Genomic DNA, 25,119 nt, shown 5'->3' on the forward strand with positions numbered 1-25,119 from the left:
AGCGCAAGCCCTGAAATGGAACCGGGATTAATGGCGGCAACAGAAGAGGCCAAGCACTACTCAGGGTAGGTGAGACAGATTTTGTGTGTGTGTGTGTGTGTGTGTGAAAATGCCCCATATAATACACTTGGTGGCTAGAGGTATTCAGGCTCAAACCCTGTACCTTTAGTACAGGGTAAAAAGAGCCTACTATCCCTAGCCACCACCATTTCTGACTGAGTTATGGTAGTGAAATGAAACTGCCTCAAGCAGCTTTGTAAATGCATAAAATGAGCAGATATTTAGGTTTTAAGTTTTACTAACAGCTGAATGTATTTATCTCTAAATTGTAAAGGGAATTTGGTGTATATTAATTTTGTCTTCCACACAAATTGTTTCTCTACCACCTCTAGAGACTGCTCTCTAATTATCACTATATAATGTATATCCCAGAAATGACAGCCCCAGGCTCTATGCCATATGTCATTTTTGTGACTTTTTAACTTGTTTTATCATCTGTTGAACACTTGCAAAACTAGCCTGCATTTACTTCTGATCTTTATCTTTAACAAGCATACAAAACATGTTCACAGGGGTAGAAAAATATATAAAGCTGAAAGCTACCTCTTTTTATATTTAGTATTATTTTAATCAAACATAACCAAGCAATTTGCCCTAGATGACCAGTCAATTGCATTACATTACATTATTTTGAGAGAAGGGAGATGATGAGCCTGCATAGCACACTTTTTAAGTGCTCTTAACATTTTAATTACTATTTATCTCCACATTCTTATTTTCCTTTCCCCATCTGCCCCTTTCCCTCCTGAATGCCTCTGTCAAGCCCCTCTCCATAACTCCTTATAACAATTTGTTTTCTGGACCTACAGCTCTCTCTGTTAACTATAACTTTTAAATGTACAGGGAGTAGTAAGTCCCCACAGTCTGCTGCCAACAATGGATCATTACTGCCTGCTCTGGTAGCATACAGGGATAAAACGCTGACTATGCCTCAAGTGACCTGCATTTGATTAGAGGCTTGGGAAACTGACGGAGTTGCACAGAAGAATGGGCATGCCTATCCTGGGGTTAGGGTGATGACATCAGCATTTCCTGTGATGATCCCTGGTGGAGGCTGAGGATGACTTTGGGAGGCGGCAAGGTCCAAAGAGGAACCATGGTCAAAGAGCAAGTGAGATGTACCAGGCTGGACTGCAACAGAGGTTGGGGGCCATATGCCATAATCATCCCATTGCACTTGAGACTTGAGAGCTATGATGAGAAGTAAGAACACTTTTTTTTTTTTGTGCTAAGAGTTTAGAGCTATGATAAGAAGTGAGCTAACAGTTCAGAGATATGGTGAGTGAGAAGTGAGAACTGAATTTGTATTCCATTTCCCCCATTATTGGCTTTGTTGTTTGTCCATGTTTTTTGTGTTGAGGTTAAGAGCTATGTTGAGAAGTGAGAAATGAATTCACTAAATGATGGCTATTAAGTTTCAGTCTTTTATTTTTCAGGCAGCTGCTGATGTGGGATAGTGGTATGTTGTTCTGAATGTAGTGCATAGAGTCCTGGGTTCAAAACCTGCCAGTGAAATGCATGATGGTAGCACAACATTTTATTCTAGCAACTTTACAAAATTATACAAGCAATGTTTAAAATGTGTCCCTGGCTTTTGACCTTTTGTCCCCCCCCCCAAAAAAAAATGAAATTGAAAATAAGTGCAAAACGCTGTGCAAGATAGTGTGGGTGCGGAAGCAGATTTTTATGATGGAAAAGTTCTGAATTGGGCAGTTCTGTCATTATTGGTTCATGTGTTTTGTTTCATTGCCTACAGTACAGATTACTGGAAAAATGTTCAAACAATAAATTTAAAATGCGCTCTAACATGTGTGTTGTATTATACAAAAATATAATTTAATAAAGTCAGGAAGGTGTATAAAGAAAAGAACACATGTATGTTATCTTGTTTTGTGTGCAAGGGGCCAATGAGTTGAAAACAGCCCAAAGGTAATCTTTATCCACCACTGGCCAGATGCATTTCCTTTGGATGTGGTGTGGATTTCAATGAATGTGAGTTTCAAGGACAAAGTTTAATGTCAAGCCTATTTTCATTGTGAGACAGTATTGTTTTGTTTACCAGATGATGTCTTTTAGTGTTTTTGCATTGTTGTGCTGTAAAATGTAAAAATAAAATTCAAATCATTATAGAAGTAAAGCAGTATGCATACATTAGTGTTTATGGTAAATGGGGCAAAATAACCAGGTAACAGGACACTGGAATGGCTGCAGGGGGACTCTGGTCTGGTGCCATGTTTTGGTTGTCTGTTCTTCAATTTGCGTTCGAAAGTTGGTATCCCACAATTCCATTGGAGTGGGTGGGGCTACATAATTATGTATGCAAATTAGATGTTAATCAGCGTACAGATTTGTACCTATTTTTCATGGGCCTTGTCCAGATTTTTGATGTTTCCAGGTTGAGAGGTATGCTGATGGCAGTTACTGTTCTGTCAGTTCTGGTGACAATCTTTTACCACCATTCAGTATATGCAATCAGTACTAACCCTGCTAAGAAAGGGGCAGCCTATGTTTGGCCATTTACAGATTCTAACAAACAAAAGCTGCTGCAGCAGGACAACAGAAATCTCTCCCAAAGTTCTACAGTGATTTCCCTACAGTGGTGACTGGACTCCCCAACAGCAGGACAGCAGACATCTCTCCAAGTTCTAAGGTGGTTACTCCACAATAGTAACTGCACTCCCTTAGCCAGTGCCTATGAATCACATCCATGTTAAAATGTTTCTCATGCAATGGTTTATACAGTCAAATAAGCAATGTTTTTTCATTCACACAAGAGTAGCCAAACAATAACAAGTAAGCTAGTGGTTCTGGAACAGACTGGAACTTCAGTAATGAAATGGTTTCAACTATGTGACAGTTGGTGCAGAGGGTTAAGGCTGTGAGTTGTAGTTCCTGTGGTACAGGGTTTAATTCTCTCAGCCCTCACTTGCTAACTGTGTGAACTTGAGCAAGTCACTTAACCAGACATTATTCCCAGGTAGCCTCTGAAAAGGGACTATCTGGATAACAAATGGGTATTATTAACTTGGTCCCCAGACAACTGCACTGTAAAGCTAAAATACAGGCTGAATCAAACTATACAAATACAGTGTGAATCAGCCCGCATATGTCAACCTATGTACTGCTGAAGCAGAGCTCAGAAATATCAACAGTATAACTTTTATAAATAAATAGAAAATCTTCTTAAAAATGATGCTACAAAAATATTTTTCTTCATTGTTCGGCCAGCCTATCTGCATGCACATAAATGCTGTCATGACTACAATGGCAAACAAAGTGCAGGAAAGGCAATGCAAAGGATGGTTTACAGATTCATTTGTATACACTGTTGGATTATTTCTTTGCAATTTAGATGCTCTTAGTTGCCATGTGTGGCTGCAGCAAAAATATCATCTGTGTCTTTCTGTCAATCAAGTGGTGGGGATCTTCATTCAAGTTCTTCATTTTCCTCTGTAAAAAGGTCTGCTAGATCTGCTACAGTCAAGGCTGATGCTTCGGACTGCTTCATTGATGAACTGCTGTGACTGAAAAGGGAGCACAAATGGATCACAAAATGGCACAAATAAAATTAATTTAAGATTGTACAAATAACATCTGCAAGTGTCTTCAAATACAGTTATCTGGTGCTGAGGTAATGAATATATTTTGAGCTAAATATTACTTATTTATTTTATAAGTGCTGAAACTTAATCACTATAGACGAACGAACCAGACACTGAATGAACAACTGCAGAAACATTGGGATACATTAAAATTAATTATGACAAAAAAACAGCACGTCTGTGAGGGTTTAAAAAACTATTCTGAAAAAAATGAGATTTCAGGATACTTAAGAAAGATGCTTTAGAATCATATGCTTGAATGAAGGAAGGCCATGGATTCCACAGGAACAAAGCCAGAAAGGCAAAGGAATACCTACTCCAAGTCTCAAGAAGAGACTTGGGAACAATTAGTAGACTATCATCTGATGACTTCACTGGCACGCAAGGACACAGGACACAGAATGTTAAGGCATGGAATGCAAGTAATAACATGTTAAACAAAGACCTAGGTACAACTTGACAACTAATGCAGACCTCAGACACATGGGTTGCAGGAAGAGAATGAGAAATTTCAAAGAAAAACATGGGAATGTAATTCTAAATCCACTGCAGATCTTTCATCACCAATCAAAAGCCCAAGCTAAATAGCACTGCAATAATTAATGGATTAATCACTACTGCAAGGTTTGGATATGGAATAAAATGTTTAACATGTATAATAGTTTTCTTTAATATTCTAAACAAAATTTACAATTTTTTTAATTAAAGATGGGTGACACCTTTTGTGCTACATCACTTTTCTGCTCTTTTTCTGAATACTGTCTTATGCCAACTGCTGAATTTGGTTTGATTACCAAATCAAAAATGTACTATGTGCCCATATCAGAAATAATTATGTGTAATCATTGTGAAACAGTCACTAACTTATTGTACTGCAATGCTCATCTATGGATATTATGTCTATGTACCCTCAAACCAAGAGCAGATTCCGCACGAAAAACAAAACAAAAAAAAAACCACAATTTAATGAAACATTGAGAGACCCCGACCACCAGGAAAGCCAAAAATGAAAGGCAGCCAATGTTAGCAATAAAAAATATCTAGAGCTTTAATATGAATGAATGAATAAATAAATAAATAAAACCTATATAGGGTGTTGCACATAGGTTTTATTTACTTATTTTGGTTATCAGTTGTTAAATTAAATCTCTGTATGCTTTTTGTAACTATCAGCTGCCTTTTATGTTTGGCTTTCTTGGTGGTCTGGGTCACACGATATTTGGTTTTATTATGTCTTTGTACGTATTCTGGCAATTAGACCGGTTTCAAATTATTCCTTAAACCCACATACTCCAGTAAAGATTAGCAAAAAATAAACAAATCATATTTTCTAGAAACTCATACTTTTAGTCTCACTTAAAATGAATACACTAGAATACCTTTAAATTCAAAAAATTTTTAATTTTTCCACATATGTTGTAGCATTTTGCAATTCCTTGGGAAAACATAATTTATAGGAATGCGAGACCTGAATGTTTAAGAAATAAGACCACACTTTCTGAGGATAAAACTTTTCTAGCTAAGCAAGTCCAAAATGTAATATCTTCAGCAAACTACTAAATATATGTGATAAAAATGGGGATGGGGATTGGCATAATGGTTATTTATGGTATTTACTTCACAGACAAAGAGGTACAGAGTTTGAGTCTCACTGAGAAAAACAGGCTAGGCTTAAAATGACCCAAAGGGCAGCTAGCCTAGTACTTGCTTACTTATGAACTTATAAAATGATAAATGAATCTTCTGATGCCACCTCAAATAGGTGGGGAATGGGTATATATATCCCACTTGTTATCACCAAATATGAGGCAACAAGGAGTGTGGTTGCTTGACCTATGCCACTGCAAGCCAATTAATAGGCAAGAGGTGACTGGCCTTAAGGGAGTATGGTAAATGCACACTGCTCTTCAAGGTGTGAGCAAACACCCGCCAAATCAAAAAATCTTTAAACTGTAAAAATCAGAACTATAATACTGGCTTCTTATAACAAAACCCACCTTAGCCTAAGCCTACTACTTTCCAGGGCAATCTTACCAACAGCAAATGAAACTTATTCATAATATTTGCTTGTACGTATACACAAGCACATGTGTGCACCCCCCCATACACACTAAGGGAGGGGTAAATGATAACACTCCAGTACCAACACCTTCATGCCTAATTTATGGTACTGCTGTCAACAGCCATACTACCATGACTAAACTAAAACACAAATTACTGTTTATTCTTAAAATAAACCAAACTTTATGAATCTAAACAGTCACTCTTGAACAGGTGGATACAAAACAGTTCTTAGTACACTGGTTTAGTGGAGAAAATATTAAATAAATCCCAAGCTAAAAATGCTTAAAACTGAGTAGTTAAACTCTGCACTTGAAATAAATAAAACAAATAATTTTGCTTGAAAAGTAAATATGCAAATATGAATAATCTTACACAAAAATATAAAATCAAATTTGTCAACAGACCGCTGACGTATACATTATGACCTATTAAGGCCCCAACTACCTATCAACTAGCTACCTAATTAATTTTAGCTAAAGAAATACTGTACCTTATCTGTCCACAACTTTCAAGATAAAAGAAACTACAAAGTTCTTGTTGTTATGCATACATCTACAAGAAAAACAGCAACTCTCCAGCTAGTACATTCCTTTTATTTATACAAGTTTCAGGCAGGACTTCTGTCTATATGTATATGTATGTATATATTTTATATAAATACACACACACACACACATATGTATATATCTACACACATAGGTTCATAGGTGTGTACTAGGCCAACAGCCCTGGAGCCTTTACAAGCCTAGCCCATAGAAGTGCGCTGACATCATGCCGGCGTTATTTTCCATGCCTCTATCAAGTAGAACCACTGGAGTGATCCACAGGGTGGACTTTCTATTTCCCACCCACTCATCAAGATTTCTCTTGAAAAGGGCCAGTGAGGTGCTCTGCTTGACATGTATGGGAAGTCTATTCTAGAGCATGGGCAGTCTCTGGGTTATGAACCTGTCTCTCCAGCATGTTCTGTTGATTGTGGTAATGAAGTTGAGGTCCCTGGAGCATGTAGTACAGAGGGATTGGGATTTCTTTAGGTGTAACATTTCTAACAGGGCTAGGTCAGACATGGTTTTGCAAGTCAAGCAGAGATCGCCTCTTATTAGACAATATTAGACAGAGAAAAGCTGAAGTTTTTCCAGGCTGATAGGGCATGTGTTTAATGCCTAGGATCCTCTTCGTGAGGTACTTTTGTGTCCTTTCCGGTTGTTGCAGATGTTTAGTGAGGTACATGCCAAATGGGGCATTACATTCAATGACTGGTCCAATGAGGGAAGAGTAGAGAGAGAGAGATGATGACCTCTTTCTTCCTGGATGCAAAACCCTTGGTAATGAGATGTGCCACATAGAAGGACTTTCTGACCACAGTGGCAATGTAGTGGTCGAAGGAGAGGTTGCTGTCAACCTGTGTCTCCAGATCTCTTATAATGTCTTCAGTGTTCAGTGGGCTACCATCAATGTGGTGATTAGTGGGAACTGAGTTTTTCCCAAAGGGAATGATGACGCATTTTTTGGCATAAAGCTTAAGGCCATGGTTTCGACAACAGACATACATACATTATATATACATGTAGAAATATATATGGCTGCAGGTCAAAACAGTGAATGCAGATATAAGCAAATCCTTTCTGAAGTTATTAGTGAACTCTCATATGAGTGAATATTCTCTTCCATGGAATTTTTACTAGCAGCCTTTTTTTATCAGATTGCAGTGCAGTAATAATTGTCTTTTGGCTTTTCCCGATTAGGGGTCGCCACAGCAGAACTCCGGTCTGCTAATGATTGGCAGTGGATTTTTCTGGTGCCGAGTTGCCAGCCCAACGCCCAACCTTCAAAGAAGGCACACCCATTCACGCACGCACCTACCTGCATGTCTAACATCATTCAACTGCGGGGAGGACATGCAAACTCCACACAGAAGGCGCTCCAGCAGAGAATCGAACAGGAGAACCTTTTGCTGTGAGGTGACAATGGTAACCGCTGCACCACTCTGCAGTGCAGTGAGGTTACGAAATTTTCCCTAATCCCGGTATTGTGAGATCTCAGAGCTGGTATATATAATTAGCAGGGGATGTTGTTTTGATCATTTTAGGCTTGATCTAAAATGATTGTTCTTTATTCTTTCTCTCTTATGAACAGTCGATTTTTGATGAGACACGTGTGTGTGTTTATACTGAAATAATGAATTAACAATACCTCGAACTTCAAAACATCGAAACTAAATGCACGAAAGATTGAATTCACGACTGCTGGAAATGCAGAACCCTGTTTCATCAAACTTCAAATCATCAAAACCAAGAAGTGCAGAACACACTAGGACTGACGGTGGCCATGCTGTGTTACACCGATCAGTGCAATGCTGGACTACTGTCCTTAAATACTGGTCATGATTTCAATCTTTTATATGTATAGACACACACACACACACACATGCACACACACACACACACACACACACACACACACACACACACACACACACGCACACACACAGGCATTAGAGTATACAGAACACTTCAAAACTAATCTTAACATTTCACTGAGTCTATCACCATGGGCAACAAAATAAAAAAAAATTGAATCTACTACAACTGCTTGCATGCTAGCAGCTTAAGACACACTTGCTTGCTGTCATTTGCTCAAAAAGCAAGTGCTCTAACTTCCACTAAGTCCATCTCACTTAAGTACTTAGCATGCTCAACACCTTAACCAATTACACAGTACAGTCTTACCAGAACCCTAACTCCCACCTAGCTCCTAAAATGAGTCACTGCTGACTCTTGGGAAAACTCCCAGAGTTATGAACCTCAGAGTGATTAGCCCTTGGAGAAGGCAGGGGACAACAGACCTTGCAGAACAGCCATGGGGGGAAAATCTGCCCTGGCCCAGGAGGCAATACCCAAGTTGTAATGACTGGAATAGGTGTGCAGGCACGATTAGGTAGCTGATTCCATGACAGACTAGGTGATAACTCCTCTCTGGAAGACAATGGCAGCTGCACTGGCCCTTGTGGAATTGGCCCTCACATGACGTGTAATTGTATTAACATGGCAGGAGTAACAGAAGTCAACAGAATGTGCTACTTAGATAGGGTTTATTTGCTAACCGGTCTCCCCTCCTTGCCTTTGGCCTAGGAAAGGGATAACTGATCAGACTTCCTGCTGCACTTTGTCCTGTCCAAATAAAATCTTAGTTATCTGTAGGCAACCAGTGAACGCAGGATTTTTTCACCCTTATTCTGTGGTGATGGGAAAATATAGAAAGGTGAATAGCCTAGTTCATGGGCAGCTCTGTTACCACTTAAGGCATGAAGGAAGGATTAATCATTAGTTTGGCATTATTCCTGTGGAAGACCAGCAAAGGCTGCCTATACGCGAAAGTCTATAGCTCCAAAATCCCTTTAGCAGTGGTTAATGTGGCCAGCAATGTAGTCTTCCAAGAAAGAAACTTGATGAAAAAAGCAACAGCATACTCAAAAGAAGGAAAGGTGAGTTTCTCCACAACACAGCAAAGTTTTAAGTCCCATGGGGTGGAATGATTTCCTTTTTGGATGGTCTCACATGCGATATCCATTTAAGGAGCTGCTTAACTGGCAACTAGGAATAAAGAGGTGGATCCAGTGGCAGACATGCTGTAAAGGCAGAGGCAAGTACTTTAAGTGAGGCATAGGACAGTTCTACTTTATAAAGACCAGACAGAGAGGCAAAAAAACAGTGACAGCGTGGTAGAATTTGTTCCCTGGTGACTGCTGCAGCACCAGAAGGAGACCCTTTTCCACTTAGTTGATTAACATGCATAGTATGTCCTCAGAAAACATGTATGCCTTCAAGGGGAAGAGTACTAAATCATCCATGCTGTCAGACAAAGTTCTTAAATTAGTGTAGCTTAGAAACTCCTCCTCCGGGGTTAGGAGATACACACGTTGAAGCAACTGAACTGGTTTTGCACTTGTCAAACCAAACAGGAGGAAGAACAAATGCTGTCAGGGCCAAAAGGAAGGAAGCCATAGCACTTTTGTCCTATCCCCTTTATTTCCTGTAGTACCCTGTGGATTAAGGGTACCAGATGGAAATCATACAAAAACAGATTTGCCTAGGTAATGGAAAAGATATTGTTGCTCACATGTCCCCTGCTGGTTTAGTATAGTGGTGCAATATTTGCTCAATTATCTGTTGTCTGGAGAATCAATAAGGTTTACATCTGGTATATCCAGTTGTATACTACTTGCAGAAACATGTCCCTGTTTAGCATCCACTGATGGAGATCTGCTTCTGTCCTGCTCAGCTGGACTGCCAAAACATTCTCTCAGTAAGGGATGCACAGCACCCTGAGGGGCAGGCATGACCCATCACTAGTTCCTATTCTTGCATGGTTAGTCTGTACACCACACAAGAATTGGAACACCCTTGTTTGTTGATGCACCACATAACTGCGGTATTGTCTGTTTGGATGTATACGGCTCCCTATTACCATGAGCTTGAATGCCTTGATGGCTAGAATCACTGCGATCATGTCCTTTAAGTTCAGCTTCTTCCTTCTGAAGGCTGTGTCCAAGTTGTTTAGACCCTCAGCTTTCCCATATGTTCTTCCCAGGCCAAGTATGAGCAGTCTGCAATGAGTGTATGGGACCTAGGGTAACTTGAATAATACTCTCAGAATGAGGCAAACCTAGTTTATCCACTATGAGAGTTCTTTCTGATGCTTTGTAATAGTGAAACGGGGTACTGCAGTGATTGGGCATATTGGCACTATCTGTTTCTCAAGCACCACTTCACTTTCCCCATATGCAATCTTGTCAGAGGAACCAAGATACAATATGCCTCACACCCCAAAACTCTTGAGGAATTTTCTTGATGAGATTTTACTTTATCTGGAGCTTACACTGAAATAATGAGACAGACAGAGAACCTTGTCTGAGGGAAGTCATGTCTTTTGCTGTTCCTTGCCCAGCATTGTCCCCAGGAACAGCACTTGCCTGAATGGAACAAAGTATGGCTTTGGAAGGTTTAAGGAAAGTTCTAGGGACTGGAAGCAATTCAGAGTAATATCTAGAACCTCCTGCATCACCTACAGGAATGCTGCCTGACTGAGGCAATTAAAAAGGTATAGCTAAATCTGAACACCATTTATCTTGTATGAGGCAATTATGGAGTCAGGCCCTTTGTAAATGTCCTGGGTGCAGCAGAAAATTGAAAGAGAAGGGAGATTAACTAGCAGTGTTAACCTCCTGCTCCAAATCTCAGGAAATGTCTGTCCACTTGGCTATAAGTATGTGGAGGTAGGCATTTTAAGTCCATGGTGACCATGTAAGCTTCTAGAGAAATAAAGGTAGATGGTTGTGCAACATCAGCACTTTGAATGTTTGTGCACTTTCTCCCTCTGCCTGCCAACCATCAAGCTTTTGGATGACAATCTGTTCCCCATGAGTAAAAAATCCCCATATCTACTGGGATAAGAGCCACCTGGGGGGCATCATACAGAAATATATCAGGATTGCTTATGCCCTCACTGGCATTCTGACTATGAGGGCATTTTTACTTGTGAACAGCCTAAACCCTGCTGGAGATGACATGAGCACTTCTGTCACCACTAGGACTTGCTATGCCCTTTTGTTTGTGCATGTGTGCTCCTCCACATATGCCAACTAAAGCTACCATAACCAGTTTGGATGTGCATGCCCCCATTCTCTCTACACCAGCTTCTTCATAGTGACACACCTTCATCCTCCAGTGGAATAGGGCTCTAGGCAATCAGGACCCATCTCTTCTTTCCCCTAGGACAGGCATACCTCTTCAAAACTGAGTTACCTGGGCATAGTCAAAGCCTTATCCTTCTACAGCACACGTGTAGGAGCATAGCAGGTTTTCAGCAGGAGCAGGATAAGGTGGATTTGAACTAGTACAGATAAAATAAGATGAATTTGATCCTTGGGAACTTGCAGAATGGCAGGAAATGTTTTTCTTCTTTGAAAATGCAGTCTGTACCCCTGCTTTAATATCTGCACGATTCACTCGCCCTGTGTGATGGGTTGCCATTGTTCTGCTCACTCCTATCTTTAAAGGACAACACACTACAAAGGATTAGTGCAAATAAAATCACTTTAGCTAGCAGTTCTGGGAGACTCTGTCTATGATACCCTCCTTGTGGGAGGAATAAAGATACCTTGTTGAAGTTTCAAGTAGTTTATTCAGTTAAACAGATAGATGGATGGGTGTTCTTGTTCTGATACATTACATTCAACAGTTTAGTTATTTAAAGGCAGATACTTGCAGACTGGTGGGAGAATCCAGGGGAGCTGACTGGAGGAAAATCTGGGAGACTGAAAAACAAGGAGTCAATCCCAAAGCTTAGAGCTTATTCCCTTATTTGACTATTCCTGAAAGACTCCTGAAGGTTTGCAAGCTCAACAGCCTGTGGAGCATTATTGTTGGTTAAAAAGTTATTATTTTTAATTTTAACAAATGAAACCCGGGGGGGAGGGGGGTTGAATAAGGGAAGTGTGGGGTGGAAGTGGGAAGAAGTGGAGTTGGAGGCATGGAAAGGCAGACTAGTTTTGCTGAGTCACAGCTGCTTCTTCTCTCAATGCAATTGCCTTGTGGGCCTTCAGGCTTTCCCCTCTGATTAGTTTATCATTTTTTTCTGCAGGAACTACTCAAGCCCTTGTAGGACTTGCCCTTGTCCAGGTTAAGGTGAAAGGGTCAGCCTTTACTGGCAGAGTTTCTGACACATCTAGGTGAAGGAGAATGAAAAAGTTCTATGACTGATTGCATAAATTCCACCTCCTTTTCTTTCAATTTCTTAAACACTTTGTCCCAAGAAAAGCTCCGTATTCAGGGTAGCATCAGGGAATTCTGCTTTTACATGCTCTGACAAGGTCCACGTCTTCAGCCAGGCATGTCCATACCCCATAGCAGATGCCCTACATAGTGAATCATCTGTATCACTGCTGCATTTCATGGCATATTTGGCAATCTGGGAACTGAGATTGCACAGGTCAAGCATCTCTCCCTCTTTAGGCCGTTATCCTCTGTCTGTTAAGTAGGGACTCCTGAAATTTTAACATGTGAGACTGGCAGTTTACAGCCCTGACAACCAGAGTTGCTGAGGTGCAAGTCTTTTTCCAAAAATGGTTGAGAATTCTACTCTTCCTGACATTAGGAATATGGTTCTTGAATGCAAAAACATACAATCCCTTGTTGGAATGCATGGGCACCACTACTGCAGTGGCCCCACAATTTCATACAGGGGCTGCTGAAGTCCTGAACCATGCAGAAATGGTCTGGCTTCATAGGAGCAGAAAGCAGACAATCTAGCTGCAAGAATGTACTACTAAATGCATCAGCCAGGACGTACAGGATTGGAGGAATGGCCAAAGGTCTGGGTTCAGAATATTCGTGTACCTAATCTAGGCCTCAGAAAATTCCTGGGCCTTCCCTTTAAAGATCTCCTTCATTCTGTCAAGGGTATTCCCAAATGAGGTATCTTCTGAAGGGGAAATCGGGTGTAGGATGCCCTTGACATCAGACTGCAGGTAAGCTATAGGAGAGGAGAAATTTGATCAGCATATGCAAATTTTCCATCTCTGAGTTTGGGGTATTCAAATCCCTCCTCTTTTTCACAAAGAGAATCCCTGATAATAAAGGCTCATTACAAGGTGGTTGCCTGGAGTCAAAAAATACATAAAGTCCCTGGGCCAACTTAAAGAGATCTTGCAGTGGAATATGGAGGGGGATAGGGGAAGGCCCACTTGGCCCAAACTGAGGCAAGCTAACTAATATCCATTGTAAGTGTCTTCGGCATATGCTTTGAAGTGCAGTACACTTTGAAGGCCTCAGTTCCAGGAAGATGCAAAGGACTCATTCGACCCTCCTTTGACATCCTCATTCACAGTGTGGGGATGCTGTGTTCCCTGCACTGATGACACCCTGAGAGAGCTCTCAAGACCAACCAATAACAAAAAAGTTTTGGCTCATGAGGATGTGTTGTAAGATGTAAGATCCATGTCAAAGATCACTTTGCACTAAGAATACAAAGATATCTTTGACACAAATTTTACTTAAGTTGTGACAATGGCCCATTTTAGTAATTCATATGTCAATATCAAGAGCAGTCATTCCTGTACAAGTAGTTTTTCCTTCTGATATGCTGTCACTAGGGATGGTCATGTTTCTGTGTATGAACCACAAGCAGGTGCACACTACCCTCTGTGTAAGAAGTATACCACTTGCCCCCTTGCTTGTTTAGGAAACCACATGATGGACCGATTAAGAGGGTCTTGGGAGCAGTGTCTAATCCAAGGCTTTTAGGTCAAAGAGGAGTGCATGCAGCTCTAGCTAGCTGATGTGGTGTTTTTTTAATCGGAACCATTTTCCTTGAACTGCGGATGGGGTAAAGAGAGCTTCCAACATCAAGTTTTCATCTTCAGGATTAATGACACATTTGGCTACAGGAACAGGAGAACCATTTGGAGACTGGAAGGACTACCTACCACTCCAGGGCTTGGCAAAAGAGATCTGATATTTACCAAACTTGAAACATGCATGTGATGACTCAACTGTAACCACTGACCCCTCTAACTCCAGTGCAATACCCACATCCTTGGTTGTACAAATGGAAGCCACCAAACTCAGAAGATGCAAAAAGGTCAAGGCTTGGACACTGCCTCATGCTCACTAAGGCTACCAAATTCATAACTTCTTGGAACCCCGCTCTACAGACCCTCTCTATACACAAAAGCAACAGTAGAAAATTAATAAATCCATGCTGCTAAAACAGATTTGAGACGTGAACTTAAGAATTCTCCCATTTTGTGGTTACCTTGGTAAACACTCCGAAGTGTGATCCAAACAGTAGCATTTTGTACTGAATTGAAAGAATTTCATGTGTAGACCATAGACAATGATGTGCCAAGAAAGTGTCCATCACATCCACAGATACCTTAAGTTACAACCATGACTCCCTGGCAGTCACCATCCAAAACGTGATATACTATACAAGTTTACCAAAGTCAATAAGGTCTAGATTTGAACATAAGTGATTCAACCTATTTGGAAACAAACAAAGGTAATAACTGAACCTCTGTTCTTTTTCTGAACAGAGGTCAACGTCTACAGTCCCTTTAATACATGAGACATTTCTGGGAGGACTTAAAACTCGAAAAATGTGGCCAACCACAACCACATCCAGAACTCGCTAATCTTTTGTATCAGCAAGGCAAGGTGAGACAAACTCTTCATAATACCCACTTTTCAAGAATATTCCTAGAAAGTGGTCAGGAGTGTGTACGCCAGCCAACAGACTCTTGAGGGAACTGACAAGCACTGGTGAAATTTAGACCATATGACGTACTAGACAGATTCCCTGACCTGCTAGGAAGCTGCTACTTATTTTGGATTGACAAGACCAGCTGCCAAAAATACATAAATGAAATTACCCACCTGAATATACATTCAGAATGGACTGCCTCAGCTTCTCCATGAGGAGGAAGGACCTTAGCAAGGTCAGCCTGTGCAGACAAATGTTTGAGGCTGCAGCCATATCCATACCCGTAGCTCATGCTCGTCAAAGTTGCTGCATATGAAGCCCACTTTAGAAAGCATAAAATAAAGTCTCACCTCTTCCTACTTGAGCCAGGATTCAGGGACACTAGGAAAGACTGAAATCTGGACAGGTGGAATGAGAAGCCAAACTAATGGTGAAGTAAACTTTTACCATCCTGTCCAAGCTTTAGACTCCTTGTCTGGCAGCAAAGTGAGAGACTAATCAAAGGTGGCGGGCCCTTATTAGAACCCTGGTTGCTTCATTTGTGAAGAAACTATATCGGTCACCTAGTTTTCTGGGTCCAAGAAAAAATGCACTGAGGGAAAACCAAAGTCGAACCCCAATGTCAAGGTTTTCTCCTGTTTCAATACTGTTCAAAATGTCATTCATAAAAATCACCTTTGACTCCTCAGCAATGTTAGCACAGTGAAGCCATGCATGATGCTGAATAGCAATACGGGGTGCCTAACACCCTAGCAGCATTCTATGCAACACTAAAAGCAACACGGATAACATGTCAACAGAGTGGTTGATTGAAACAGCAATTTTTCTCTGTCAGGTCCTTCAGCCAGCTATAACAAGGTGGAGGTCATCTCATTAGATATGGCATGAGAAAACTCCAACATGTGGCCCAGAGAGGATAACACCCTTAACGCAAAGGAGAAAAATGGGTACACATGGTTTCCCAAGCAGTCAATGGCACTAGACTCGTTCTCTCTCTCTCTCTCTCTCTCTGGTAGATGAACTGAGGGATGTGTAAATGGAGAGTCCTTTTTACAGCAACTGGGGAGAGCAGGGTATCTGGGTTACAAGTCCCTGAAAGAAAAGCCTGTTTTCTTGTAGGCTGCAAGACCCTATTCTCCAGCCTAAAACCAGGAACTTCTGTATCTACAGTCAGCCCAGAAAATGTCAGTAACCACATTTATAAAGTCCAAAGGAGGTGGAACTACTCATGAGGACATCTTGGAGGATGGAAAGACTATTTGAAGAGTTCACTCGGGAGAAGCCAAGAGATCAGCAAATTATCCTGCCTTTTTGTGACTGTCTTCAGTGTCTCCTGTATTTAGAGTCACTGGGGAGAAAGGGAGAAGTAGGAGATTGTGAAGGGGAGTTGGTAATCATCCTGCACCATCTTCTCCGCAGCAAACAGGTGCTCTCAAATAAAGGTGAAGAAAATTCTCTACTGCCACATATGGATGACCTAAATCTCCTGGTAGCCTTGGCCCTTCTGTTCTATTTGGGAAAGCAAGTGGCAGTAATAGCAACAGAATGGGCTAGTTCCCATGAAGTAGACCGAGCAACAGTCCTACAGGTGGTCAGAAAAGTCTACTCAGATAAAGTCTGTAAAAATAGAGTGGAGAAATGAGCCAAACCTGTTGCTGCACCCACAACACTAACACTACTGGGGCCAGGAATAATGTCACCAACATCAAAGTGGAAATAATACTGAGACACCTGACCCTGCTAAGGAAGATAAGGACTTGGCTGATGCTAATAAGATCAGCTCTGAAGGCAATCACTTTGAAATAATGCTCGCTCTTCACGGACAACCACTCTGACCCTGACAAAAGGGATGGAGGAAAACTGAACAACACTATGGGACTCATCAGGTCAACAGCATGCAGACCTGCCCCAGCTTCAGGGGGGATCAGTGTCAAAAATGTAGGCAGCAATTAGGAAGGTTGCAGCTGCCTGTGTATCAAGGAAGGAGGGGGAACAGGAGCACCAGTTCCAACCTGACCTAGAGGAGTAAATATCCCAGTCAAATGCTTCTGGACCGAAGAAATGGCATCACCAACTTCCCTAGAGTTCAACTCAACAGCCAAAGAAGTGGGAGTCCACCTTCTGTTGGTGACTTGGGGGGGGGGGTGACAACTGTGGTATGATCCTTGCCTCCCTGTTAGTCACTGAGAACCAGATTTCACTGGTGGCAGAGCTGGGAGAGAAACAGAGGCAGCAAGATCCATCAATGCAGTAAAACTGAAGCAGAGAATTATGCACTACAGAGTCTACAGTCAACAGGACCAAAAGCTAAATTAGAGGATTTATAGCATCGGAAGACAACTTGAATCCAAGGATAGCTGTTAATGCATCTTGCACTTTCTCTGACATTCAACTTTGGCAATCAAAGCCAAAGACTTTCACTTCCTACTGACCTTGGATACAGCTAGTAAAGGCAGTAACAAAAAAACTGAATCCTCTCACAGTTGAAGGAAAGCAACAGTTTAGAGTCAAATGTGCCACAGTCAATGCCAAAAATTGAAAACAAGGTGGCAAGCACTCAGAGAGAAGTACTGTATTCTACAGCCTAAAACCAGGAACTTCTGTATCAAGAGTCAGTCCAGAAAATGTCAGTAACCACATTTATAAAGTCCAAAGGAGGTGGAACTACCCATGAGGACATCTTACAAGATGGAAAGACTTTCAAGATCATCTTCAGTGTCTCCCGCATTTAGAGTCACTGGGGGAAAGGGGGAAGTAGGATATTGTGAAGGGGAGTTGGTACTCTTCCTGCACCATCTCCTCCTCAGCAGACAGGGTTGCTGATGGCATTTGTTGGGTACAGAAGCATTTGGCTGGGATATGTACTCCTGCAGATCAGGTCTTCTGCTGACCCAATCAATAATGATCCTCTCAGTAAATTCTCAAGATTGACAGACACCCAATATGACTATCTTGTGGGGAGCCTTTTCCCCATAGAAACACCAGTGGAAGTAATGTGCTATACCTGCAGCAAAGCAGCAGCCATCCTAAGGACAGCAAAATATCAACCCAGTCCAAAAATAAGTTTTCCTAATAAGACAGGACTAATCCAAAATAGTAGAAAACCCCAGAAAGAAGGCTGCAAGTAAAATGATTTCTCTCAAACAAGAAAAGACAGACCCTGGATGCCTCCTGAATAGTCTAAAATATAACCTATCAAAGCCACTGGAGCTACTATTTAACTACAGTCTTCTACCAAGCTTACTGTCATGAAAATGGAGGACTGCAACAGTCAGTCCTCTTCATACAGCCAGGCAATCAACAGATCCCAGAAACTACAGACCCATTAGTTTGATTAGTCTTATATGCAAAGCAAGGGGAAAGAATTATCATGGAAATGATCCACAAAGACATAGGAGACCTTCAGACACTGGATCCATCCCAGTATGGCTTTGTTAAAGGAAGGTCATGCCTACTGAACCTGATGGAGTTCTTTCAGAAGGTCACCAAGGCAATAAATGAGGGTAAAACACTGCAAACTGCCTAACTTGACATGGCTAAGGCATGTGATACAATACCCAACTTGGGTATTGTTAAACTTACAGAATTAGGCATAAACCCCTATATAACATGCTGGATAGCCAGCTGGCTCACACACAGGACCCAGGAAGCAAGGATTGGTGAGACCATCTCATCAAAGAGGCCAGTCACCAGTTGAGTCTCTCACGACTCTATGCTGGGTCTACTCCTCTTTGGCATCTACTTCTCAGAAGTCAAAGCTAATGTCAAAGGCCTCTGGCTGACCAGGTTTGCAGACAAATGCAAACTGAAGGCAGTCATAGAATTCCTCCCAAGACACTAACATCTTACAAGAGAGTCTAACAGACAACTGACTGGTGCCAAAGCCGCATTTTAAAACTCAGTGCAAAGAAATGCATTTTAACCCTTTTGGGAAGTCTGCCTCATCAGGAAACTATGTCATCAATAAAATACCTCTAACAGCTGACCCACTAGTCGGGTATCTGGAGACTCATATAGAAGGAACCTGTCCTTCAACCAACATGTATCCAAGGTAGTAAGGAAATCCTTCTATGATGCTCAACTTATAAGTAAGTACATGGCATGTAGGTCCACGGAAGTCACTGTACCACTATACTCGTCCCTCATCAGACCCATCATTGAGTATAGTGCCTGCTTCTGTTTGTACTTGACCAGACACATGCAGCAACTGGAATGTCTGCAAAGGTTGCTTGCACAAAGAATGCATGATATAAACACAATGTCCTACGTGGATCACCTAAAAGCCCTATTTCTACAGTTGGTCTCCTACAAAAGTACAGTTTTGTACCTACCATAAATGTAGATGTTCGAGTGCTAATACAGCTGCAGTCATAACAGATGGGTTCTCCTGCCGTCAGGCGGGTCCTCGGTCGGCCGAATTCCAAAGTCTAGGTCTGGCGTCGGTTGTCGTCGCTTCTTCCCTGACGTCAGTGCGACAGGGGTATAAAAGAACCAGCCAATGCCATTTTCTTCAGTTTTTCTTGCCCCAGATGTCAGGTGCCCCCAAAAGGAAGGCAATACTTAAATTTGTGTAATAAAGCAATGCCATATAATCAAAATACAGTAGTGCAAGCAAATACATCATGAATGAATACCCCAATCTGGTTGCATGAAGATATGCTAGCCAATAGGCCTGTCCCAAGAGGGGAAGGAGGGAGGGAAACCTGGACTGCAGCTGTATTAGCACTCGAACATCTACATTTATGGTAGGTACAAAACTGTACTATGTTCATCGTGCATACAGCTGCAGTCATAATAGATGGGTAGAATCCCAAAGCTAAGAAAGGGGTGGTAGGCACTAGGTGGAACTAGGAGGAGCCAGAATGCCCTGCAAGACTGCAGTGGCAAAGCCCGCTCTAGATTTGGAGTATAGTGGAAGGTGGTAGTGCTTGGAGAAGGTATGCACAGAACTCCAAGTGGCTGCTTCTAAAATATCTTTGGTAGGAACTCCTCTGAGAAAGGCTGCAGAGGTAGCCGTGGCCCTTGTGGAGTGAGATCTGATGCCTGTAGGTACAGTTTTGCCATGAAAAGAATAGCAAAAGCGTATGCAGTGGGCTATCCATTTTGAGATTGTCTGTTTGGAAATTGGCTTTCCTTGAGCTCCTATAGCAGAGGACACAAAGAGCTGTTCTGATTTTCTGAAAGGCTTTGTTCTGTCCAAATAATAACGCAGTTGTCTGTGGATGTCCAAGGAATGTAGTAATCTCTCCCCTTTGTTTTGAGGATTAGGATAAAAGGTAGGTAAGTGTATGGCCTGATTTAAAGCTACCCTGGATACCACTTTAGGCATAAAGGACGGGTTGGTTCGTAATGAAACTCTGTCCTGATGGAAGATGATAAAAGGCTGCACAGCCATGAGAGCTTGTAGTTCTGAAACTCTACGAGCTGAGGTAATAGCCAGAAGAAAAGCTGTTTTCCAGGACAAATATTGCAAATCTGATGAGGCAGCTGGCTCAAAAGGAGGCAAGGTCAGTTTTTCCAGAATGAAATTGAGATCCCAAGCAGGTATTGGTTGTTTCCTTGGGGGGTTTAGATTCTTAGCCCCTCTGAGGAACTGTCTTAAGAGGGGGTGAGAGAATAAGAGTGGATCTGTGTTGTATTCTGCAGAAATGGCTGAGGCATGGATTTTGATGGAGGAGAATGAAAGTCCACTGCTTAGCAGCTCAGCTAGATACTGTAATATTTGAGGTAAATTCAGTTTTCCAGGATCCTGGCCCTTTTTCTCATTCCAGACACAAAACCGTTTCCATTTTGCGGAGTAAGCTTTTCTAGTAGACGGCCTTCTGGCCTCCAAAATGACATCCTGCACCTCCTTGGAGAGTAGGGTCTGTTGTGATGCTAAGGAATCTTCCATGCGGCTAGATTGAGTGTTTTTAGCTGACTGTGAAGAGTTTTGAAGCTGTGCTGAGTCAGGAGAAGAGGCATTAGAGGCAGGGTCCATGGTGGGAATGTGTCAGGCTCCTCAGGAGTGGGTACCAGTGTTGTCTTGGCCAGTCTGGAGCAATGAGAATCATCTTTGGTCTGTCTGCTCTGGTTTTCAATAGAACTTTGGGCAGCAGAGGAAGAGGTGGGAAGGCATAAACTGTCATTGATGTCCAACTGAAAGAGAGAGCGTCCACTCTCCAGACCTTCGGATGAAAAATCCTTGAGCAGAATTTTGTCAATTGGTGATTTTTGTGGGAGGCAAAGAGATCTATGTCTGGCCTTCCCCATGCTTGGATTATCTCTGTAAAAACTTGAGGATGCAACTTCCATTCGTGTGGATCTGTCATATTCTTGCTTAGGTTGTCTGCCAGCGTGTTTTCCTTGCCTGGCAAGTACTGTGCTTGTAGTTCGATTTGTAAGTCCATGGCCATGTTCCAAAGTGTCATGGCCAGTCTGCATAGGGGGTATGAATGTGTTCCTCCCTGTTTGTTTATGTACCACATTACTGTGGTGTTGTCCGTTCTTATCAATAGTTGACCTGGTTACAGAAGGTCTTTGAAAGCTATAATGGCATTTATTACTGCTAGCATTTCCTTTTGATTGATGTGAAGGTGCTTTTCTTTTTGGGACCATTTGCCCTGAATGCACCGATCTGTCATGTGCGCCCCCAGGCGTAGTCCGAGGCGTCTGTTGTGATGACTTGATTTGCTTGAGGCTTGCTGAATGGGAGACCTGTGTTTGTTTGGCATGCTTGAGCCCACCACAGAAATTCCTTTTGAAGACATGGAATTAGTGGTATTATTGTTTCCAAACTGTGGCTGTGTTGAGACCATAGGTTTTTCAGGTACCATTGAAGTTTCCTCATATGCAGCTTTGCACATGGGATTAGTAAGATGCAAGATGCCATGAATCCCAGAGCCTGCAGGATTTTCCTTGCAGTCAGCCTGGTGCAATTTGCTAGTGCTCTGAAGTATTGAGTTAGTTGCCCCTGCTTCTCTGGTGTGAGGTAAGCCATCTGGGTGTTTGTGTCCAAGTTGGCACCCAGGAAAATTATTTTCCGAGAGGGTATTAGCCTTGATTTCTTTTTGTTGACTGTGTATCCCAGAGAATTCAACAACATTATTACATAAGCCAGATGTTTCAGAAGAATGTGCTTGCTGTCCGCTTGGATCAGGCAGTCGTCCAAATAGGGGTATATTTATATCGCTTGAAGTCTGCAGTAGGCAATTACTGATGCCAGGCATTTTGTGAATACTCTGGGCACAGTAGATAAGCCAAAGGGCAATGCAGAGAATTGATAATGGGTTGAACCTGCAAGAAATCTGAGGTATCTTCTGCAATTTTGTCTGATTGGGACATGCAGGTATGCCTCCTTGATGTCCAATGTTACCAGCCAAGACTCCTTGCCCAGCATGGGAAGAAGCTGCTGTAGAGTGAGCATCTTGAATTTTGGTACGAGTAGAATGTGTTTAGGATGGATAGGTCCAAAATAGATCTCCCATCTTTTCCCTTCCTTGGTACCAGGAATAGTCTGGAATAAAAACCTTGACCTTGTTAGTGCGTAGGTACCTCTTGAATAGCTTTCATGTCTATGAGATCTGTAATTTGTCTTTGTGCCTCTGCCCTTTGATTGTGTGGCAGGTTTGGCATGCCTCTCATTTTTGGAAGGGTGTGAAAATGGAATCTGTAGCCTCTGTTTATAATGTCCAGGATCCATTTGTCTTTTGTGACAATATGCCAGTTTTTTGAAAATAATGCCAGTTTTCCACCTAAGGGTGTTGCCATTTGAGTCTTGCTTGGCATGCAAAGGGGAAAGTCATTGGGCTTGCTTTCTGAATGGTTGCGAGTTATCCTCACCACCTCTTTGTGTAGGAGCTTGCCATTGTCTGCCTCTAAACGATCCTTGGGATTGTCCTCTGCCCCTCGGGCACCTACATCTACCTCTTTGGGGTCTGTCCGTGGCTGGAAAGGACCAATTTTTGGAAGGCCAATTTCTACTGAAACGTGGGGGTTGAACCTGTAGAAAATCTTTCACAGTTTGCATTGATTTAGCCTTTTCCTCCATTTTCCTTAATACCTCCTCAGCATTAGCACCAAATAATACATCCTTTTGTAGAGGGGCATCTAGTAATTTAGCTTTGACATGATCTGGCAAGGTTTGTTCCTTGAGCCAGGTATGTCTATGTATGACTGATCCTGTAACAGCAGCTCTACATGAGGCCTCTAGAGCATCAAAACCACATTGTAAGGTATGTTTACCCACTTGTTCTGCACTATGCATCAAATCCTGCAACTCCTTCAAGTCATGTTGTTCAGGTTGTGACATTTTACTTTTCAATTGTGATAACAAGAACTGTTGGTACTTTAGCATATGGAACTGACAATTTAATGCCCTCATGGTTAAGGTAGCCGAGGTATATACCTTTTTTCCCCACCTTTCTAAGGATCTGGAATCTCTCTCGGAAGGTAATGGATTTTTAGCAGTGGAGGCCTTAATTCCCTTGGGGCCCTGTGAGATAGTTTCTGGGTCAGCAGCATGGCTTTTGTATAGAAATTGGTGTGAGTCAGGAACCCTGTAGTACCTGTCCGGCTTGACTGGGGCTGGAGGTAGAGAATCCGGGTTAAGGCAGGCCTCCGAGTACACATCATCTAGTATGTCCAAGACAGGAGGTATAGCCAGAGGCCTGTGCTGAGGTAGCAAGAGAAATTCCCTAAGCCTTTTCTTGGAATCTGAATAATCTTGGCCTTCCCAGTGGAAGTGTTCTCTTAAGGTATGCAAAGTTTCCCCAAATGAGTAATCCTCTGGGGGGGATACAGAAGGAATGGACTCCTCTGCATCAGAGTCTTCAAAAGGGGAGTAAGAATGTTCCTTATCATCAGAGTGCTCTGAAATAATGGAGCCCTGATCAGAGGAGGGGGATTCTTCCTCCACTCTGGGCCTTTTGTCCGGGGGGGGGGGTGTTGAGAACCCCTGATAAGAGTAATTAAATCCTCAGCCATTTTAAGCATCTGTTTTTTAGGCATGGGGCCTGGAGAAGGGCCCTGTGTAGCTTGTCTCTTAGAATGCATGGCTGCTTTAGACTTAGTGAAAGCCTTGATGGAAAAAGAAGAGGAAGGTCTGAAGACACCTTGAGAGGAGGTGGACCTGTCCACATTTGTTGATTCACCACCAAGAGTGGCTTCGGTATCTGTAGTCGGGGTGTGGGCCGAGGAGCCTGCGACCTCGGGTACAGGAGACACCGCCAATGAAGTGTCGTCAGTAGTCAGGGGCTGCGTAGGCACCTAGCTGCGAACCGGACCACGTGTAGTCGGCTTTGGCGTGGTGTCGGTAGAGGCCGCGGACCTCGTGTGTCGGTCCTTATCTTTGCGCTTTTTAGACAAAACAGGAATCGGAGTATCCAACGACATAATATAGTTAAATGTTTTGCCAAAATAATGCTGGGCGAACTCTGCCCAATGCTTAATGTTGCATTTGTTGAATGTAGCACAAAAGCGACAGACCGAGACGTCGTGGTCTGGGCCTAAACAAGGAATACAGAGGGAATGGAAATCCTTATGCAGTATTTGCTTCCCACATGAAATACAATTATTAACTTTGTCTGACATCGGTCTGAGGCAAGAAAAGTTTCCCCAACGGGGTACTTAGCTTTCGAGAAGACTTCGGTTGCAAAATTTTCGTAATTTCAGGAGCTGGCCGACCGGCACTTGCGAACTGCTTCTGCTTCGGGCACCGCGCGGCAAGAAAGACTGAAGAAAATGGCGTTGGCTGGTTCTTTTATACCCCTGTCGCACTGACGTCAGGGAAGAAGCGACGACAACCGACGCCGGACCTAGACTTTGGAATTCGGCCGACCGAGGACCCGCCTGACGGCAGGAGAACCCATCTGTTATGACTGCAGCTGTATGCACGATGAACATCTACTGAGAGGTGATCCTTGTCTGGTATACAAGGCATCCCTGGACCTTGCTCTGATGAACCTTTTCTACATCTGCAAAACTAACAGTATCAGTACTACTAGATCTAAATTTTGCTTTCAACATAGAAACGAAATGTTGGAAAGATAGATACGTATCTTAGAGAATTCCATTTCTCTGGAACAGGCTCCCTAATCTAGGCCATGTGAAACACATTCTCTCCCTAACACTATTTATGCATAACTTGAAACAC

The 25,119-nt window shown here is 42.3% G+C and overlaps 1 protein-coding gene across 1 annotated transcript in view; it reads right to left on the reverse strand.

Annotated features, from left to right (window-relative positions):
- Positions 1–2,403: 2,403 nt before the first annotated feature.
- The window catches only part of SHPRH (SNF2 histone linker PHD RING helicase), a 1,609,144-nt gene continuing 1,586,428 nt past the window's right edge, over positions 2,404–25,119 (reverse strand). Inside the window, exon 30 of the mRNA XM_044068807.1 lies at positions 2,404–3,584. Within this exon, the coding sequence (XP_043924742.1) occupies positions 3,488–3,584 (97 nt within the window). The 3' untranslated portion in view covers positions 2,404–3,487. The remainder of the gene's footprint in view (positions 3,585–25,119) is intronic.

The sequence above is a fragment of the Protopterus annectens genome, chromosome 1.part0 (genome assembly GCF_019279795.1).
Source record: "Protopterus annectens isolate FY-2018-M chromosome 1.part0, PAN1.0, whole genome shotgun sequence".
Lineage (NCBI taxonomy): Eukaryota > Metazoa > Chordata > Ceratodontiformes > Protopteridae > Protopterus > Protopterus annectens.